Source organism: Panicum virgatum, chromosome 3K (genome assembly GCF_016808335.1).
Source record: "Panicum virgatum strain AP13 chromosome 3K, P.virgatum_v5, whole genome shotgun sequence".
NCBI classification, from domain to species: Eukaryota; Viridiplantae; Streptophyta; class Magnoliopsida; order Poales; family Poaceae; genus Panicum; species Panicum virgatum.
Genome location: NC_053138.1, coordinates 2,084,002 through 2,102,708, shown reverse-complemented (window position 1 = coordinate 2,102,708; position 18,707 = coordinate 2,084,002). Strand labels below are relative to the sequence as shown.

Here is an 18,707-nt window from a genome sequence, read left to right as displayed (position 1 = left end):
GAAAGCAATTTAGGGTTGCAAAAGACTAGAGTTTGAGAGATAAAAAGTAATATGATATTTTGATTGATTCGATTGGGAATACCTCAATCGGCCTTAGCCTTTATATTTATAGGCCAGGAAAGTCGTACCCCTCTCCAGGTTGGTTTATACAAGAATTTTCAAAATAAAACGAATCTTATTCAGATTACAACTGCACAGACCGGTCTGACCGGTCTGCCTCTCACTGACACAATTGGCTGTCAACAGCGTGTTAACCCAGATTAAATTCCCAACTTATTCAGATTACAACAGACCGGTCTGACCGGTCTGCCTCTCACTGACACAATTGACTGTCAACAGCGTGTTAACCCAGATTAAATTCCCACCTGCTCTGCTCTGCTCCTCCCCTTTGCTGCAGCCAGCAGGCAGACACTGCGCGACCAAACGGCTTTTCCTCGGTCCAAGTGCACGATTTCTCGGCTAGGCTCGCTCCTAGAACCTGAAAAGAAAGAAATGGAGGTGGGGCTCGATTTCTCGGCTTCTCCAAGGTTCCAGTCGGATAACCTGGAATCTCCCCCGCCGGTGGAAGGAGGCGGCGGCGAGAATGGCGCCGCCACCAAGCTGCAGAAGGTCTACCGCAGCTACCGGACCCGCCGGAAGCTCGCCGACTCCGCCGTCGTCGTAGAGGAGCTCTGGTACTTTTTCCTTCTACTCAGATCCTTCCCTTCTTGGCTTCTTGCTTGGAGACTCCTGCCGCTTGTGCGGATTAATTTGGTAAAGGAGAACAGTCCCTTTCTTGGGAAAAAAAACATGCTACCCTGTTACAATTTCTCCCCTTGTAGGTTCTTGCTGTACGTTCCATGAAAGGTGCCTCCTTTCTTGGAGATTTTTGGTGTCCGCAGTCCAAATCAATTGTAACTGAAACTGAGCGTTTTTTCTTTGGGGATCAATGAAGGTGGCAAGCGCTGGACTTCGCGCGGCTCAGCCACAGCACCGTCTCCTTCTTCGACGAGCCCAAGCCGGAAACCGCTGCCTCGCGCTGGAACCGCGTCAGCCTTAATGCATCCAAGGTGCCCCAACTGCTACCTGAGGAAACAGAAAAGTCCCTCGTGTCCTCTTCTCTTCTTCGCCAGAAAACTAACCGAATTTCCCCCCTTTGTTGTTCATGTTGCTTGCTTGCAACAGGTGGGTCAGGGTTTATCCAGAGACGGCAAGGCCCTCAAGCTGGCTTTCCAGCATTGGATCGAGGCCGTGAGTACAAATCGTACAAATCCCACTAGAGTACTGTTTGTCAATTTAGTAGATTTGGTGAGGTGCTTTCATGTGTGTGAAAAGGGGCTACTTTCTGTATCAGCTGACCTAAGAGTTTTAGTCATGTGTGAACATTGATCATGTGCTTTCATATGCGTGAAAAGAGGCTACTCTCGGTATAAGGCTGGTTCCAACAGTGGGTCTGCAGCCCCAGCCCGCAGCCACAGCCACATCAGCACCACGTCAGCTCTCGCCAGCCCACTCGACCCCAGCGCTCCATCAGTGAGCCTGCAGCCTCAGCCCACAGCCACGTCAGCGCCACGTCAGCTTTTCCATTCCAGACTTAACCATTTCAGAACGCGTTCTTTTATAATTTAAATGGACACAATAACCTCATTTTATTAAATTTAAAAATTCGGAAATTACATAAAAATTCGAATTTTTTGGACACAATAACCACGTGATTTTTTGGAATTTTTTTCGAATTTTTTGGAGTTCAAACGGTTAAAAACGGCTAATTGCAACGGCTAGCTGACGTGGCAGCCGTTGGCCAATCACAGAGCGCCATGTGGCAGCCGACCAGACGCCGGGTCGGTACCGACCGGCCGGTACCGACCGCGCGCGGCTCCAACGCCGGTCGGTACCGACCGCCCGGCCGGTAGCGCTACCGCCCCACGCTCTCGGTTTCCGCGCTTACCGACCGGCGTGGGTCGGTAGCCGGGTCGGTACCGACCGGCGGGGGTCGGTACCGACCCCCGTTGGAACCAGCCTAAGTTGACCTAAGAGTTTTTTTTTTGTTGACCCGGTTGACCAAAGAGTTTTAGCCATGTGTGAACATTGATCATAAAAAGGTCCATCATTGATGTCATACAAGTCATGCCCATCTCCTCGTAGAGTGATAGACTATTGCTTCCAACACACTGATGTAATGATTTATGTCAATATTAATAATTTTGTTCCTTTATAGATCGACCCACGGCATAGATATGGGCACAACCTGCACTTCTACTATGATGTGTGGTGTCAAAGCCAGGCAGGGCAGCCCTTCTTCTACTGGTAAGAAGTTTGCTGCAATTTGCACAGTTACATTTGCAGATTCTCTTGTTAGAACAAAGTAGTTCGATCCAGATAAACATATTCGGATGCCTGCTCAAACCGATATTTTAGCTATGGTTTAATCTCTGTTCATATCAGGAATTCCAGTTATCAGTTTTGTTGCATGATGATTTAAGTGAGTGTTTGTTGTATATAAATAGGCTTGATGTTGGAGAGGGAAAGGATCTAGACCTTCCAGAGTGTCCAAGAGCAAAGCTAAAGAAGCAATGCATTAAGTATCTTGGTCCGGTAAGAATTTTTCCACAATGGGTTTCTATCTTTATTCAGAATGGAGAGCTATATGATTGCTTGGCTAGTTACACCCACAGAATTCATCTTGGTTTCATGAAGCTTTTTTTTTATATTCTATTCTAAGAATATACTAGAAAGGCTGGCGTGGCGTTGCCGCGCCGTGACCTGTGGACCAGTGATCGTTAGAAAGGGTGAAGATGTTTATACGAAATTTTGGACTGGGGGCAGCGGACGCCCGGTACGGCGGACGTGGCGCAGGGCTCACCGCCGGTCGCGCGTAGGCCAACCGTCCCTGGGGGGCCAGAGGCAGCACGGCGGCGCGAGGCTGCTTGTCGGGGGAGAGGGAGGCATGCCTCTATGGGGAGAGAGAGGGAGGAAGGGAAGGGGGCACGGCGGACCGGCGAGGAGGCGGTGGCGCGAGACGGCATGCCCCTGGTCACCGGCGAGGAGGGAGGAGCGCGGCGCCGCCCAGATCCACTTGAGCTCGGCACGGCGGAGCTCGAGTCCGCGAACTGATTTCTTGTCCATCTAAATATTGAAAAGAGTTAAATTGTCAAGGGAGCTTTGTAATCAATATTAGTTGGTGTTTGTGTGAATGCCAAGCAGATAGTAAGCTGAGAGATTGTTGCGTTGCACATGTGGTGGTTGTAATACTTTCTTGTATTTAACCAATTTTGATTGAACATTTTTAAATAATTTATGTGGCAACTCATTGGTTCCATATTACCTGTTTATAGGTAGCAGTGCTACGGGTGATCAATAATAGATCTCATTTGTAAACCATTTTTTTTTAGCAAAGCCATGATGCAATGGATCCTAGATTAAATATCCAAATCTTGTAACCATAAATACTATTTAGAATAAAACGGGTCTCATTGCCTATATGCCATAAATTGAAGTAAAGAATGCATATATATATCTAACCACTTGACTTTTGGGCATTCACAAATGCAAACTCAATTAGTAACAACTAATTTAGTAGCTACAGCTACAGTGGAATAAACAGCCTGACTGCCTAACACATGCTAGCAAAAACGAAATTTTCTAAAATAGAGAGAAGTGCTGCAGAGCATGTTTAAAGTAGTTAAAAAAAACTATAGCAAAGATTTGAGTTTATATTGCAAGCATTTTATAGTTACATAACCCCTTGATGCATTTTATATCACAAGCTATAGAGAAGATCACGATTTAAATCCCCCATGCCAATTCGAAGCATCACTCTATAAGAAGTCTTAAAAGAAAATGCCAAGTGGAATAAATCCAGCTCCAAGCAATTTGTACCTGTACTCACAGACAATACATATGTGTACCTGACAAGGAGGTCATCTACTTCTGCTTGCTGCTTGCTTGCTCCTTGAAGGAGCACAGGTGCGCAGGTGACAGTGCACCCCTAGCCTGGTAGCCAAACAAGTGACAAACTGTGTTGAGTTTCTTTGCTTTGTAGATGCCTTCGTTCCACGTAGGTGGCCAAGGGTTATGAACTGAATAACTGATACAACCTATTTGCTTTCTCCAGAAGCAGACATGCAAATACGCGTAGGCCTCTCAATTAAACTGGAAGTTGCAAAGAAGTCTGAGAAAAGCATACCAAGGGAATGTTCATCTCTGTCTCAACTAATTGGGAAGAAGTTTTTCAGTCTCGATCTGCACAGAAAACAAGTTAAGGTCGATTTTTTTTTTGGGCGCAATTTACAGATTTCATCTTCCACTGTAGATGACAACGTTGAGGCAAGACATCAGATTCAAGATGGGGAAGTAGCTGCATCAGAAAAAGAGCAATTTGAAGGAACTAAAATCAAAAGTCAATTACTGATACCTAGAATTACAAAATGCAACTATATATATATATATATATATATATATATATATATATATATATATATATATATATATATATATATATATCTGCTTCTTAGTAAACAAGGCCAAAAACTCAAATAGGGCAGATGCCCATGGTGAAAGCTAAAAACTGTAATTTGGTGGGAAATCAGAGATCTCAAGGAAGGAAGATTGAATATGCTCTGTTTGCTTGGCGTGGATGAAGAGCTGGCTGCCTGTTGTGTTTCGCTCGTGGGGGAAGAAAGTGCAGAGAAAGCAGAGGGAATCTTGAGCCGCTGGCCGGTGCCGCTGTTTGATGCATATCAGAGAGAGATGGGAGCTGAGAGACGAGCTGGGAGAGGCATCACACACCCACGGTGGCCGGGTCTGGAGCTCACCCGAGCCAGGGCGATGCCGCGAGGCTTGCAGGTCGCCCCCGACGACCTTGCGCTGAGGCTGGACCTCGCCCTCGATGAGCCTTCGGCCCGATTCAAGGAAAAGGAGTGCCGGCAGTGTGGGGCGCTCTCCTTGATGGGAGCCGGCCCGACCGTGGCTGGAGGTGGTGAGCAGGGGCGGGGGTTGCGGCCGTCAACCGGGGACCGGCCGGAGGCGACTGCAGCCCTTCCACCTACGCTCGTTGGCGCTCTTCTGGATGGGGCCCTACCCGGCCGCCAGCAGCGCGCGACCCCTCCCCCCTGCGGCGCCGGAGGGCCGCTGCCGAGCGCTGCGGCTGCTGGCTCGCGCCGCTGCCGCTGCCGCGCGCCGCTTGGGGAGCAGAGATGAGAGGGAGAGGAAGCGCGGAGGGGCGGAGCTCGAGACCGCGCTCGCTCCTCCGCGCCGCGCCGCCCGCGCCGGTCTCCGCGCCCGGGGCAGCGCTCCGCCGCCTCCATGGCCACCGCGCGGGGATTCGAGGGAGCAGGTGAGGGCCGCGGTGCCCATGGCCGCTGGGAGGAGGAGGCGCGTGCGGGGCTCCCGCTCCACCGCGAGACCCGCTCCTCCTTCGCCTCGCGTCCACGCAACGGCCGCGCCGGCCTCCGCGAGAACCGTTCCTCCTCCGCCTCGGAGGGGCGCCGCTGCCGCACAAGGCCGCCGCGGGAGGCCGCTGGGGAGGGAGGAGCGCCGCGGAGGAGGTGCCGCGGAGGGGAGGCCGCCGCTCGTTCCGCCGGGGGAGAGGGAGAGCGAGAGAGTGAGGGAGAGAGAAAGGTCGGTGATCAACGGGGAAGGCGGAGGGACCGTAGGATGGAAATCGGACGGCGTTCATTTACTGTAGACGTGGCTCAATCAGGGGCCGAAAAACGCCCCCCTTTTAGGTCTTTGAAAGATACTCCTTTTGCTATAAAATCTTTTTCCTCAAGTTTGGCTTCTAAGAAATGTTCTTATCAAATCTGAACATGTATTGCATTCTATTGTTATTACTATCAAATAGCTGCAATATAAACTGCATTTGACATAGGCACATAGCCTCAGGCCTGCACTATTGTTTCATGAGTAGGGTCCAGCATGAATTGTCTTGCTTCTGTCCACACTATTATTCACCGTCCTCATGAATCATGACCACTAATAGATGTACAGTTGACTTCAAAATATTATACATATGCAAGCGCGGTGAAAGGGCCTTTCAACAACTTCATCATTTTCTTGCTACTAACAATTATCCAATGTTTTGCAGCAAGAGCGTGAGCACTATGAATACATCATTAATGAGGGAAAGATTATCCATAAAAAATCTGGAGAACCTCTTGATACAAGCCAGAGTCCTAAAGGAACTAAATGGATTTTTGTTATGAGCACAGCAAAAAGACTTTATGCTGGAAAGGTAACTTATCTACTCTTATAAGACTTCACACTTATATTTCTGCTGAAAAAAAATATATCTGTAACCTGATTTATCCATCCAGAAAGAGAGAGGTGTATTCCAGCATTCCAGCTTTTTAGCAGGAGGCACTACTATAGCTGCTGGAAGATTTACATCCGAAGATGGAATTATCAAGGTATTTTTTGACTTCTGAGCAACGTACCCTATTAGATGTTAGCATTCAATCACAGAATTTACTTTGTACTCCTGCTTATTCTATCCTTAATCCAGCACCTTTGACGAAAAAGTTCTTTCGGTGTCCTGGAACTGACGAGTTATCCATTGTTCATGGTCCTTGAAACCATTCTTTTCTGTTCCATAGGGTACCATGAATAAATGTTTCGGAAACCCTTTTGGAAGACACACACAAAATATAAACGGTCGCCATTCATATATTATTTTCCAACAAATTTTGGAGGTAGTATATTGTGAAATATAGCTTGCGAATGTACTGTCTAGTACGCATCAGAGTATCCACTTATCTTGATTCAGCCAGTGCAAGTTAAAGACTCTTGTGTCATCGTCCTATTATCTGGCTACTTGTACACTTTATGTGTTCCCGTGATTTTTCATTGGTTGCATTATGCTAATTTGTTCTGTTCTGTTCTGTTCTGGATAAGTCCATCTGGGCCTACAGTGGTCACTACAAACCAAGTGCAGAGAACCTCAGCAATTTTATAAACTTCCTTGAAGAGAATGGAGTTGATCTCAAAGAAGTAGAGGTGACTGTTTTAACCGTCACAATCTTGTCTCACCAAATTGAAAATGAATTCATTTAATGTGCTTGCTTTTGTCCCCTCAGGTGCGCTCATCCACCAAAGAAGACTACAATGAAGATCCAGTGCCTGATGGTTCGCAGAACCTTACTGCTGAATTCATGGGATCAGTTCCTCCAGAAGTGATCTTACCTCCAAACACGACAGAAGTCAATGAAGGCGAGAATGCTCCTGCAGAACAACAAGCCAAGCCAACCTACCAAAGGACCTTGTCAGGTGGTCTTCAAAGCCCCAGAGCAACTGGCATCCCGCAGAAGGCAATTCTTGAGAGGATGAAATCCAAGGGCGAGTCCAAGTCCTATCAGCTTGGCCACAGACTGTCCCTTAAATGGAGCACTGGGGCTGGTCCAAGGATTGGATGTGTCAAGGACTACCCAATGGAGCTCAGAATGCAAGCTCTAGAAATGGTGAACCTGTCACCAAGGGCAACAACACCATCGGCTTCAAGGATGCTAGGTTCTTGCTTGTCCCCGACGAAAGCCACCTCACCAACATCGCTGATTCATGCCTCCCTGCCGCAGCCAACTTAGAAATTTAGACGAGCTTATGTCAAGCAACTAGCATGAAGCCATGCGATCCAGCTGTCGCTTTACTGCACTGTCACAATGCTACACTGCAAAGCTCAGATTCTTGGTTTACTCTTGCTGACGTTCCCCTGGTCAGTGGTTCCATTCAGATGTAGCACACTGCAAGTTTTCCAAGTGTTCTCCTGTAACTATTGCAGAAATATGTCCTGTGCAGAATTCTCTTATATCTCACTACCAGCCTACCAGGACTCTAGGAGAGCTTCAAACAGACATGATAGAATGTTTGATTACCAATACACCGTAACCTACTCAGTTGTGTGAACGTGACAGATTATTATCAGTGCTCAGGATTGAACAGTAGTCAGGCAGGCAAATGGGTCAATTTCAGTAGCAAGCTGGTCAGCTGGTGTAGTGCCAAGCACATTAGAGAGTGTACTTTTATCAAGCAAACACCTAGTATATTTGCGAAGCAATCACAGTACGCACGGCATGTGAAACAAGTCACGCCAGTGAAACAAGCAACAACAACAAAAAAACATAGAAACGAGTCGATGAAACTTGTCGGTTATGGTAAGATTTGCCTCAAAAAATTTTAGAAAAACGAAGAGTTGCGTCAAATGGCATGTATCTTTTTATTTTAAGCAACCCATCATCCCACACTTGCTGCAGTTGATAACTGTTGAGAGAGAGCATTTAGGGAGCCACCATGAAGGTGGCCCAGGATTGAATCGGGCCGGGATTGAGACCACCAAAGCCTTTTTATAGGAAACATAAAAATCCTCTCCAATCAGTGACAATATGTATTGAGAGATATCGACGTGGAAATTTGTTTATTTTTTACTTCAACCCACATGTATTGGAAGAGAATATGTTAATCCAAATAAGCCCTAAAAGAACCTTTTTCACATAACTCATTGGTCGAGGGACCCCATGTATATGTGGTTTCTCCACTTAGTTCCATGCAGGAAGAAAAAAAATGGTGCAGGAAGGGGAAAAAATGGTACCACACAACTTATTTAGAGTCTCTTACTATATTTCATTTCAGACTTCTGGAGCTTGTTAAACACTTTCTTATCTATACAACAGAGAAAAAAATTAACATCTTCTCGAAGATTTACTGGTACTTCAAAGTTCAGACTGTATACTGATTCAAAGTTCAGACTGTATACTGATCGAGCTAACAATATCCCGGGTCGCCACGGATCGTTTCAGAGGACCAAAGCACACCAACAAATCCTGTCAGGTTACATCCGAGCTAAAATGCTGGTAAGCCAGGCGCTAGTGCAAATGTAAGATTCTGCAGTGACGAGAAGCGTCCACAGAACATGATGCTCGGTTGCTGATGTACCTCTTATTGAGCGATTCGCACGCCAGCACGAGCGATCAAAGCTCCGATCCGGCATGGAGATTGAGAACGACCTATGTGAGTGAGTGTGACCCGAGGTTGAGAGCATAAACGCCGAGGGGAATGTGATGCTCCACTAGTACCTGCGCCTACTCCCTGATGACCTGAACGCTGCAGCCATTCCTCCCAACCAAACCAAACTCTGCTAGTCTGCTTGCTCGGTCACCGGAGAAATCACGAGCAAAAAAAAAAAAATGGAGGCGGATGCGGATCTGCGTCCCGTCGGCTTGGATGCTGCGGATTCTCCGAGGTGCCCGGCTGCGGGGAACGGCGGCAGCGTGGGTGGCGCGGCGGCGGCGGCGGCCAAGCTGCAGACGGTGTACCGCGGCTACCGGACCAGGCGGAAGCTCGCCGATTCCGCCGTCGTCGTGGAGGAGCTCTGGTAACGAGATCCCAGTACTATTTTTTATTATTTTTCTTTTCTTCTCCTTTACTTGTTTCTTTTTTGAAACAATTCTCCTCCACTGCTCTTTTTTTTTAGGGCTGCTCTTTCTTAATTTTGTTGCGTGAGATTCCTTCAGGTTTATTCCGTTGAATCTTATTGGAAAAGGCAAAATATATACGCCCATACCGGCCTACTAATATGCACGCATGGTTTCCAACAGCCAAGAGGACAGCACCTTTTCCATTCACCACGTATCCTTCTTTCTTAACAAAGCAGAATTTGGATGATTTTTTAGTTATAAAATGGGATTGTCTCTATATCAATCAACTGAAAAATAACTTATCCATCAATCACTTATTTCAACCGTTGGATGGGCAATGGACAGCCCAGGTTACTTCCTGCTTTTTTACACTTGTTTCCTCTAAACGGGTCCGCTTCTGTAGCGCACGCGCCCGGTAACTATAATGTACTATGTGTTTTGAGGACCTGTTTTAATTAGTTTTCTGCTATGGGCCGGTCCGGTTTAGTGTTGTATAATGTAGCAACCCTACGACTGGCCCAGTTAAATGTTTGACGCACGGCGGGCCCAATAGCGGGTAACCGAGCATACAAAGCACACAACAGTGGACCCGAACACACAGGGCGATCACATCCATCTGCCGCTGATCCAATGATCGAGCACGTCGATTGGATGTCATATAAAAATCTCTTTCCTTGGAGATTCTTGTGTCCCAAAAGATAACTAAAATAATTCTCCTTGACGTGTGTTCAAACAAGATTTGATAAAAAAATAAAGGGTTTGAGTTTGGATGGGATGAAGGTGGCAAGCGTTGAACTTTGCGCGGCTCAGCCATAGCACCATCTCCTTCTTCGATGAACCCTGGCCTAAGACTGCAACGTCACACTGGAATCGTGTTAGCCTGAAAGCATCTAAGGTATCAATTCCTACATCACAAATGTTCATTGTGTTGGGAACTCTCATTTTTTTTTTACTTCTCTGGCATCGCTCTCAATAAATTTTCACACTTGTATGCTTGACACAGGTTGGACAAGGTCTCTCCAGAGATAGCAAGGCTCTCAAGTTGGCTTTCCAACATTGGATCGAGGCTGTGAGTATAATTAGTACAAATCCACTATTATTGTTTCTAGTTCAGTATTACTGTTAGTATTTTGCATTGTAATTACATGTGGATGTGGGTTGAAAAGTTGCTACTTACGATCCAAGTTGATTTGGTATTTAACTTAGGTGTCAGCACAAATCGTAAAAGGGCCATGGGCTGGTGTCAAGCAAATTTCTGCCTCTGGATAATTCTTTTCATAATTAGCAACTCTCAATGGTAGCATTATATCCATGTGTTGCTTTGTAGATCGACCCACGACATCGATATGGGCACAACCTGCACTTCTACTACGAACATTGGTGCCAAAGCCAAGCCGGCCAGCCCTTCTTCTATTGGTGAAAACATACTACATTTGCATATTTTCCTATTAAAAAGATATGTGCACATACCTTTGAGCAATTTATATTGTTAGTTGTGTTGCATGGCAATTTCAGCAAGTCCACTTGCATTTGCAGGCTTGATGTCGGGGATGGAAAAGATGTAGGTCACCCCCAGTGTCCAAGAACTCTGCTCAATAAGCAATGCATAAAATATCTCGGCCCTGTAAGAAATGTTCAGGCTATATTTATCTAGAAATCATGCTATATATCAGTATTAAAATATTATGAGAAAGCCCCAATTTAGTTTTTTGAAGCTTTTGTGCTTGAATACCACTTTTATTTTAATGTAAACATAAGTTCGGTTTTTCAAAAATATTATTCTCATGTTCCAACATGTGTTGCATATTTCTGTAATCTTGTTACTAATACTATATTTCTTTATATACAAGCTGCATTTACATACCCTCAAGTATCAATTATTGTGTTTTATGAAACATGAGTATGATCTGCCATGCCCTGACCTACTTTCTTTTATGATATTTTTCCATTTTTTTTTCTCATTAGTCATGACTATGAAAAAATATATTTGACTTCAAACACAAATTAAACACTACCAATTTGGAAAAATTCTTTTTTACACAAACTCTTCATCAGGTTTCTACTAAAACTACTGCAACTAGGTACGATGTAAGATATAAGTTCTAACAATTTTATAATGTTCTGCAGAAAGAGCGTGAGCTCTATGAATACATCATTAAAGAGGGAAAGGTTATCCATAAACAATCTAGAGAACCACTAGATACAAGCCAGGGTCCTGAAGGAGCTAAGTGGATTTTTGTTATGAGCACAGCAAGAAGACTTTATGCTGGCAAGGTAACTTGACTACATTTCAAGGACTTGTCTTCTATACTTACAATGCTACAGAAGCAATCTTATATAAGGTCTTTTAGCTTATGATTTAGGGCCCTATATATTTCTTTAACCTGATTTATTTGTCCAGAAGGAGAAAGGTGTATTTCAGCACTCAAGCTTTTTAGCTGGAGGTGCTACCATAGCTGCTGGAAAATTTACGGTGGAAAATGGAGCGATCAAGGTATTGTTATGTTCCCCATTGTGAAATCACTAGTTGATTCTAGTGTCTTTTAGTTCTTGATTGATAAAAGAACAATTTTTTTTTTGAACCAGAGATAAAAGAACAATTTGTTGGTGTTTGTAAAAAAAAATAAAATTCTTGCTTATGTTGTTCACGAAGTCTGCGTTTATAACAAAGCCACAGATATGTGTTGTGTGACGGTTAATGATCCACTACTTCACTATTTTACCTATCTGAAAAATTTACAATTAGAGATGCAGCCCTTTTCTAGAATAAATATTAAATATTCCAAACATTAAAGTTCTTTTGTAAAGGAGTTAGTATAGCAGAAAGCATACTTTTGTATGTATTACCATCAAATTAGTTACTTATCTTAATACAATCACCATGGAAGTTAATTGACGACTGTACACTTTGTCGACCCCTTCTATTTCTGCCACGAGTAAAAGATAGTACCATTCCATAATTTGATTTTTTTAAAGAAATAATTTGATTTTGTCTTGTACTCATTTTTCTCTGATGTGTTTTTTTCGGCTAAGTCCATTTTGGCCTATAGTGGTCATTACAAGCCAAGCACGGAGAACCTCAACAATTTCATGAAATTCCTTGAAGAGAGTGGAGTCGATCTCAAAGAAGTCAAGGTACACCAAAGTAGTCATCACAATCTCAAATTCTCCTATGTTGTCGTAGATGGTTTTATTATAAGGAGCTAGTTTTGGCCATTCAGGCGCGCCCATTCAGCAAAGATGACTGCTGCGATGATCCAACGCCTAATGATACACAAAACGTTGCTCTGTATACCAATCCTCCACAAGTGGTTCTCCCTTCGAACACAATAATGGAAGGTGATGGAAGCAAGGATGCTCCTACAGAACAATCCAAGCTAACATACCAAAGAACCTTATCAGGTGCTCTGCGCAGCCCGAAAGCCATTGATGTCCCGCAGAAGGCAATTCTTGAGAGGATAAAATCGAAGAGCGAGTCTAAATCTTACCAGCTTGGCCACAAGTTGTCCATGAAATGGAGCACTGGTGCTGGTCCTAGGATTGGGTGCGTGAAGGATTATCCAGCTGAGCTCAGAACGCAAGCAATGGAAATGGTGGACCTGTCACCACGAGCATCAACAACATTGGCCTAGAGCATGAAGTCTACGCAAGCTATCAGGTTACTGTATTTTCCCCCCTATAAGAACGGCAAGAGCTTTGCCATAGTTTTATAAGGGAAACCAGGTCCGAAAACCATACAACTAGAGGGTACGCGAGACATCCCCCAACAGCTATTGGATACTGTAATTTTGCATTGACATTACTGTCTTGTGCTGCAAAAGGTCAGACTCTTGGTTTGTTCTCATTGCTTCCATTACTGCTGCAGAGTTCAGCATGTGTGGCAAGTTGTCTGATTTACATCGTTGTAGAAATAGCACTCTGGTGAAGCATCTCCTATTTTCTTTGCTTGGAGCAATGAATCTCCTATGTCTAACAACAATCTTACAACCAGGATGCAATTGAGTTATACTAGTAGTAGGTTTTTTTTTGCGAGTGATACTACTAGTAGTTCTAAAAATGAAATCTAGTCGGTTGGAGCACTGCACAGCGCGCACACTGCAATTGGTCAACGAAGATGAGAGCAGATCCTGGCGAGTCGCAGATCACCGGCATGGCCATGGCGGATCTCTCCACGGGACAGTGAGCATATAGTAATGCAGAACGGGAATCGTGCTCCGCTGCCGTACCAGACTGCAAAAATCGAGTAATTTCGTAATGACCTGCGCCTCGGAGTTCCCGCGCCCCCGCTGACTTCCACTGCACACAAACGTGCCAGCTGAAATCGAACGTTCCTGCTTCCTGCTCCTCCAAAACCCTCCCTCCCTCCCTATACATCCCTCACTCCACCCCACGCCGCACTAATCACAAGCTCGCTCACAGCTCCCAACGATCGAGAGAGAGATCGAGGAGCAGCTAGGAGTGAGCTCGCGCGCAGCGCAGCATGGGGGTGGGCGGCGGCGGGCGGCTGCGGGCCAGCAGCTTGAAGAAGCAGCGGCAGCGGACCATGAACAACATCAAGATCACGCTCCTCTGCGGCTTCATCACCGTGCTCGTCCTCCGCGGCACCGCCGGATTCAACCTCCTCGTCAGCATCGCCGAGCCCGACGGCGCCGCGGCCGACGCCAAGGTCGTCGAGGACGTGGAGCGCATCCTCGCCGAGATCCGCTCCGACTCGGAGGCCGACGACGTCGTCGTCCTGGTCGGCGGGGGCGGGTCGTCGTCCCCCAACGCGACGGCCAACTTCTCGTCGTCGGCGACGCTGATCCAGGTGAAGGAGTACAGCCTGGGCCCCAAGGTGAGCGACTGGGACGACCAGCGCCGCGAGTGGCTGTCCCGGAACCCGGAGTTCCCGTCCCGCGACGCGCGCGGCAACCCGCGGGTCCTGCTCGTCACCGGCTCGCCGCCGGGGCCCTGCGACAACCCCGCCGGCGACCACTACCTGCTCAAGGCCATCAAGAACAAGATCGACTACTGCCGCCTCCACGGCGTGGACATCGTGCACAACATGGCGCACCTGGACCCGGAGCTGACGGGGTACTGGTCCAAGATCCCGCTGGTGCGGCGCCTGATGCTGGCGCACCCGGAGGTGGAGTGGATCTGGTGGGTGGACAGCGACGCCATCTTCACGGACATGGCCTTCGAGCTCCCGCTCTCGCGCTACGAGGGCCGCAACCTCGTCATCCACGGCTACCCGGAGCTCCTGGAGAAGCGCTCCTGGATCTCCCTCAACGCCGGCATCTTCCTGCTCCGCAACTGCCAGTGGTCGCTGGACCTGCTCGACGCCTGGGTGCCCATGGGCCCGAGGGGCCCCTCCCGCGTGGAGGCCGGGAAGCTGCTGACGGCGAGCCTGACGGGGCGGCCGCCGTTCGATGCCGACGACCAGTCGGCGCTCATCCACCTGCTGCTCCTCCAGAAGGAGCGGTGGATGGACAAGGTGTACATCGAGTCGGAGTTCTACCTCCATGGCTTCTGGACGGGGCTGGTGGACAGGTACGAGCAGATGATGGAGGAGCACCACCCGGGGCTCGGCGACGACCGCTGGCCCTTCATCACCCACTTCGTCGGCTGCAAGACCTGCGGCAGGTACGAGGACTACCCGCTGGACCGGTGCCTCCGCGGCATGGAGCGCGCCTTCAACTTCGCCGACAACCAGGTGCTCAGGCTCTACGGCTTCCAGCACCGCTCGCTGGGGAGCGCCAAGGTCAGGAGGGTCACCGACCCGAGGGCCAACCCGCTCGACGCCAAGGAGGCGGCGCTCAAGATGGACGCCAAGTTCGACCACGTCTAGTGTAGGCCTCGGCACAAGTACGAGTAGCTAGTTTTGATCATCACTTCTTCTTTATTGAGTTTTGATTGATTGTTCTTCTTGATTTCAATTCTGCAATAGCTAGCTAGCGCACTCCAGCAACTGGTTCTGCTATTGCATCTTTTTCTTAGTTGTATTGTATCCAGACCAAATGAAGCAGGCAAGAAATGTACTCCCTCCGTTCCAAATTATAAGTCATTCCAAGAATCTTGGAGAGTCAAAGTTTTTCAAGTTTGACCAAATTTATATGACAAAATAATAACATTTATGATACCAATTAAGTATCATTAGATTCTTTGTTAGCTATATTTTCATAGAGCACTTATTTGATGTTATAAATCTTTATATTTCTCTCTATAATTTTGGTCAAACTTTGAGATGGTTTGACTCTCCAAAATTCTTGGAACGATTTATAATTTGGAACGGAGGGAGTATGGTTCAAACAATGCGTCTGTGAATTATGCCACTAGTAATACACAACGATTCTTCAGATTTGTTGCTACAAAACACTGCATTGTGAGTTGTACACTTGTAGCACCGATCCTCGTATGAGATGTAATCTAATCTGAGGAAATGCATGGTACCTAGTGGCTGCTATGTATCATTTTCATCGGTATGTGAGATACGGTGGTCAGGTGGTGTATACGGTGTCACCGACAGATCAAAACTGGGAGATCTGATCAATTAGTACTTCGGAGAGATATTTCAGAGTTCAGAACATGTGAACAGATTCTAAATATTTTAGACCAATGGTGGTTCTCACTTCTCCCAGCCTGGATTGCAAGCACGACTCTGAACATCTTTGGCTTTCCATTTTCCTTTGTTTTATCATGTTTGTTTACAATCATTTCATGTTTATTAGTAGAACAAAGTTTCTGGTACAGATATCTGAATAATACCAAGTGTTATTTACTGAAGACACTGAATATTGCTATGTTTGAACCACCATTTCATTCGTCTTGAACCCAGAACAAAAACAAGTAACCAGCCTCTAGCAACTGCAAAAATGAAATGCTAGAATATTCAAAACACACAACAAAAAAAGATCAAAACTCAGATCTCCATCCCAGTCTCTTCAGGACTCTTGCAAGAACAGAGTCCTTTCTTCCTTTGCGCTTTCGATTTTTGCGTACATCGTGGCTCTGGACGTCCGGGTCCTTGGGTTTCTTCAAGAAAGAGAGAGCCTCCTCCTTGGCCTCCAGCGGGTTCGCCGACCGGTTCGTCACCCGCCTGACATCGGAGCTCGCCAGCGTCTCGTGCCGGAAGCCGTACAATCGGAGCACCTGGTTGTCGGCGAAGTTGAAGGCGCGCTCCATGCCACTGACGCAACGTTCCGGCGGGTACTCATCGCTGGAGTTGCCGCCGCCCCTGGTGGACCTTCCGCCGCCGGACCTTCCGCCGCCGCTGCAAGGCTTGCAGCCGACGAAGTGCGTGACGAACGGCCACCGGTCGTCGCCGTAGCCCGGGTGGTGCTTCTTCATGACCTGCTCGTACTTGTCGACCAGCCCCGCCGCCCAGAGGCCGTGCAGGTAGTACTCGTTCTCGAGGTACACCTTGTCCATCCACCGCTCCTTCTCGGTGAGCAGCAGGTGGATGAGCGCCGACTGGTCGTCGGCCTCGAGCGACGGGCGGCCGTAGAGGGTCGCCGTCAGCAGCTTCCCGGCGTCGTCGCGGGCGCGGCCTCTGGGCCCCATCACGGCCCAGGCGTCGAGCAGCTCGAGCGACCACTGGCAGTTCCGGAGCAGGAAGCTGCCGGTGCTGACGGCGACCCAGGAGCGCTGCTGGAAGAGGAGGTACGAGTTGCCGTGGACGACGAGGTGGGCGCCCTCGTAGCGCGGCAGCGGGAGCTCGAACCCCATGTCGGTGACGAGCGCGTCGCCGTCCATCCACCACAGCCACTCCACCTCCGGGTGTGCCAGCATGAGGCGCCGCAGCAGCGGGAGCTTGGCCCAGCCGCCGGTGAGCTCCGCGTCGAGGCGCGCCATGGCGTGCGCGAACTCGATGCCGTGGAGGCGGCAGTAGTCCATCCTGTTCTTGGTGGCCCGGAGCAGGAAGCGGTCGCCGGCGGGGGTGTCGCAGGGCCCCGCCGGCGAGGCCGTGACGAGCAGGACCCGCGGGTTGCCGCGCGCGTCGCGGGACGGGAACCCCGGGTTCAGGTGCAGCCACCGCCGGCGCTTGGCGTTCCAACGCGTCACCCGGGGCCCGAGGCTGTAGTTCGGCGTCGACCACGCACTGCCGCGGTCGTAGTACTTGGCCGCCGCCGGTGTGGTCGCCGCTCTGCTGCTGCTGCCGTCGTCTTCGGGGTCGGGGTCGGAGTCGGCGCGGATCTCGCGGAGGGTGCGCTCGATGTCCTCGACGGCCTTGTCGGTGCCGGACGGCGCGCGGCGGGAGCCGGCGATGTAGACGAGGCGGCGGTTGACGCCGACGGTGCCGCGGAGGACGAGGAGCGTGACGAAGGCGCAGAGGAGGGCGAACCTGATGTTGTTGATGGCCCGCTGTGTCAGCTTGCTGCTGCTGCTCCGGCCCCGCGACGGCAATCTCCACCCGCCGGCCGCCGGCGTACCCATTCGATCGTAGCGTTGCAAGCTGTGACTGGACTGGTTAGCGGGGTTGTGGGGCGTGCCGTGGCCGGCGATGGAGCAGGCAGGATCTTGGGTTTGAGTGCCGGGGAAGTCAGCGGGGCGCGGGAAATTCGAGGGAGAGGAGAATATGAAATTGCTCGATTTGCAGATGTGTCTGACGAGCTAGATTGCCGAACGTTCTGTCCGCAGGCACATGGCGCTGCTCATCTGCTAGTGATGACACGACTGTCCCTGCGGCTTGGGCCAAACCAGAGCAAATCCGTAGTTTGGGCCGGGCTGAAATTGTTTGCCCAAGGCCGGTTCGGGCCTAAACGTATCGTTCTGGGCCCAATCTGTCGATATTGGAAGTCAAGCACCGAGCGCACTCTTCCTCGACAAGTAGCTTTAGTTTTACCCCTCAAAAAAAAAAGTAGCTTTAGTTTTGAATTTTTTGGTGCAAAAAAAAAAAGTTAGTACTCGTATCTGTGTTCAGATGCCGTTTACCACTGTTGTTGTACTACATCTGATGCTTGTTCTTCATCCGGTGAAGTGTCAGCGGTGGACTGGCGTGCATTTGATGTCGCGTCGCGTAGCATGATCATTGTAACTGCAGTTTGTGTATCCTTTGGCCCTTTAGGCCTTTAGTCCTTTTGCCTTTTTCTATCCAGATGGTAGCAGTAACTTTCGCTGTGTATGCAGCAGCATCTTTACCTCTTTGGAGCATATATACATGCTCGCTCCCCCTCTTTTTACCCTGCATCCTGCAGAGCCAAGGCAAAAGGAAACATGGCCGCTCGATCATACGCCGCTGCAGGTGATCATCACGCAACGCGGCGCGCACGAGCGCGGTGTGAATTCCCCTCCGCCGGCCATGATCCCCCACTGCCGCTCTCATCATCGTCTCCGCCGGTTGCCGCC

At 48.6% G+C, this 18,707-nt stretch overlaps 4 protein-coding genes across 4 annotated transcripts; 3 read left to right on the top strand and 1 right to left on the bottom strand.

Moving 5' to 3' along the window:
• The first annotated feature begins 352 nt into the window (after nt 1-352).
• LOC120696720 (IQ domain-containing protein IQM3-like) lies at nt 353-7,893 on the top strand. Its single transcript, XM_039979704.1, has 9 exons — nt 353-674; nt 935-1,049; nt 1,165-1,230; nt 2,198-2,286; nt 2,487-2,574; nt 6,065-6,211; nt 6,294-6,386; nt 6,871-6,972; nt 7,053-7,893. The coding sequence occupies exons 1-9, from the start codon at nt 493-495 to the stop codon at nt 7,554-7,556; spliced, it is 1,386 nt and encodes a 461-aa protein (XP_039835638.1). The 5' UTR covers nt 353-492; the 3' UTR covers nt 7,557-7,893.
• A 1,143-nt stretch (nt 7,894-9,036) lies between these two features.
• LOC120696722 (IQ domain-containing protein IQM3-like) lies at nt 9,037-13,312 on the top strand. Its single transcript, XM_039979707.1, has 9 exons — nt 9,037-9,340; nt 10,164-10,278; nt 10,387-10,452; nt 10,711-10,799; nt 10,920-11,007; nt 11,511-11,657; nt 11,785-11,877; nt 12,417-12,518; nt 12,605-13,312. Exons 1-9 carry the CDS (start codon nt 9,153-9,155, stop codon nt 13,013-13,015), a joined length of 1,299 nt encoding a protein of 432 aa, XP_039835641.1. The 5' UTR covers nt 9,037-9,152; the 3' UTR covers nt 13,016-13,312.
• A 452-nt stretch (nt 13,313-13,764) lies between these two features.
• On the top strand, nt 13,765-15,459 carry LOC120696721 (probable glycosyltransferase 3). The gene has a single exon (XM_039979705.1). The coding sequence runs from the start codon at nt 13,864-13,866 to the stop codon at nt 15,208-15,210; it is 1,347 nt and encodes a 448-aa protein (XP_039835639.1). The 5' UTR covers nt 13,765-13,863; the 3' UTR covers nt 15,211-15,459.
• Nucleotides 15,460-16,169: 710 nt separating this feature from the next.
• Nucleotides 16,170-17,951, bottom strand: LOC120696719 (probable glycosyltransferase 3). Its single transcript, XM_039979703.1, has one exon. The coding sequence runs from the start codon at nt 17,793-17,795 to the stop codon at nt 16,275-16,277; it is 1,521 nt and encodes a 506-aa protein (XP_039835637.1). The 5' UTR covers nt 17,796-17,951; the 3' UTR covers nt 16,170-16,274.
• Nucleotides 17,952-18,707: the final 756 nt, after the last annotated feature.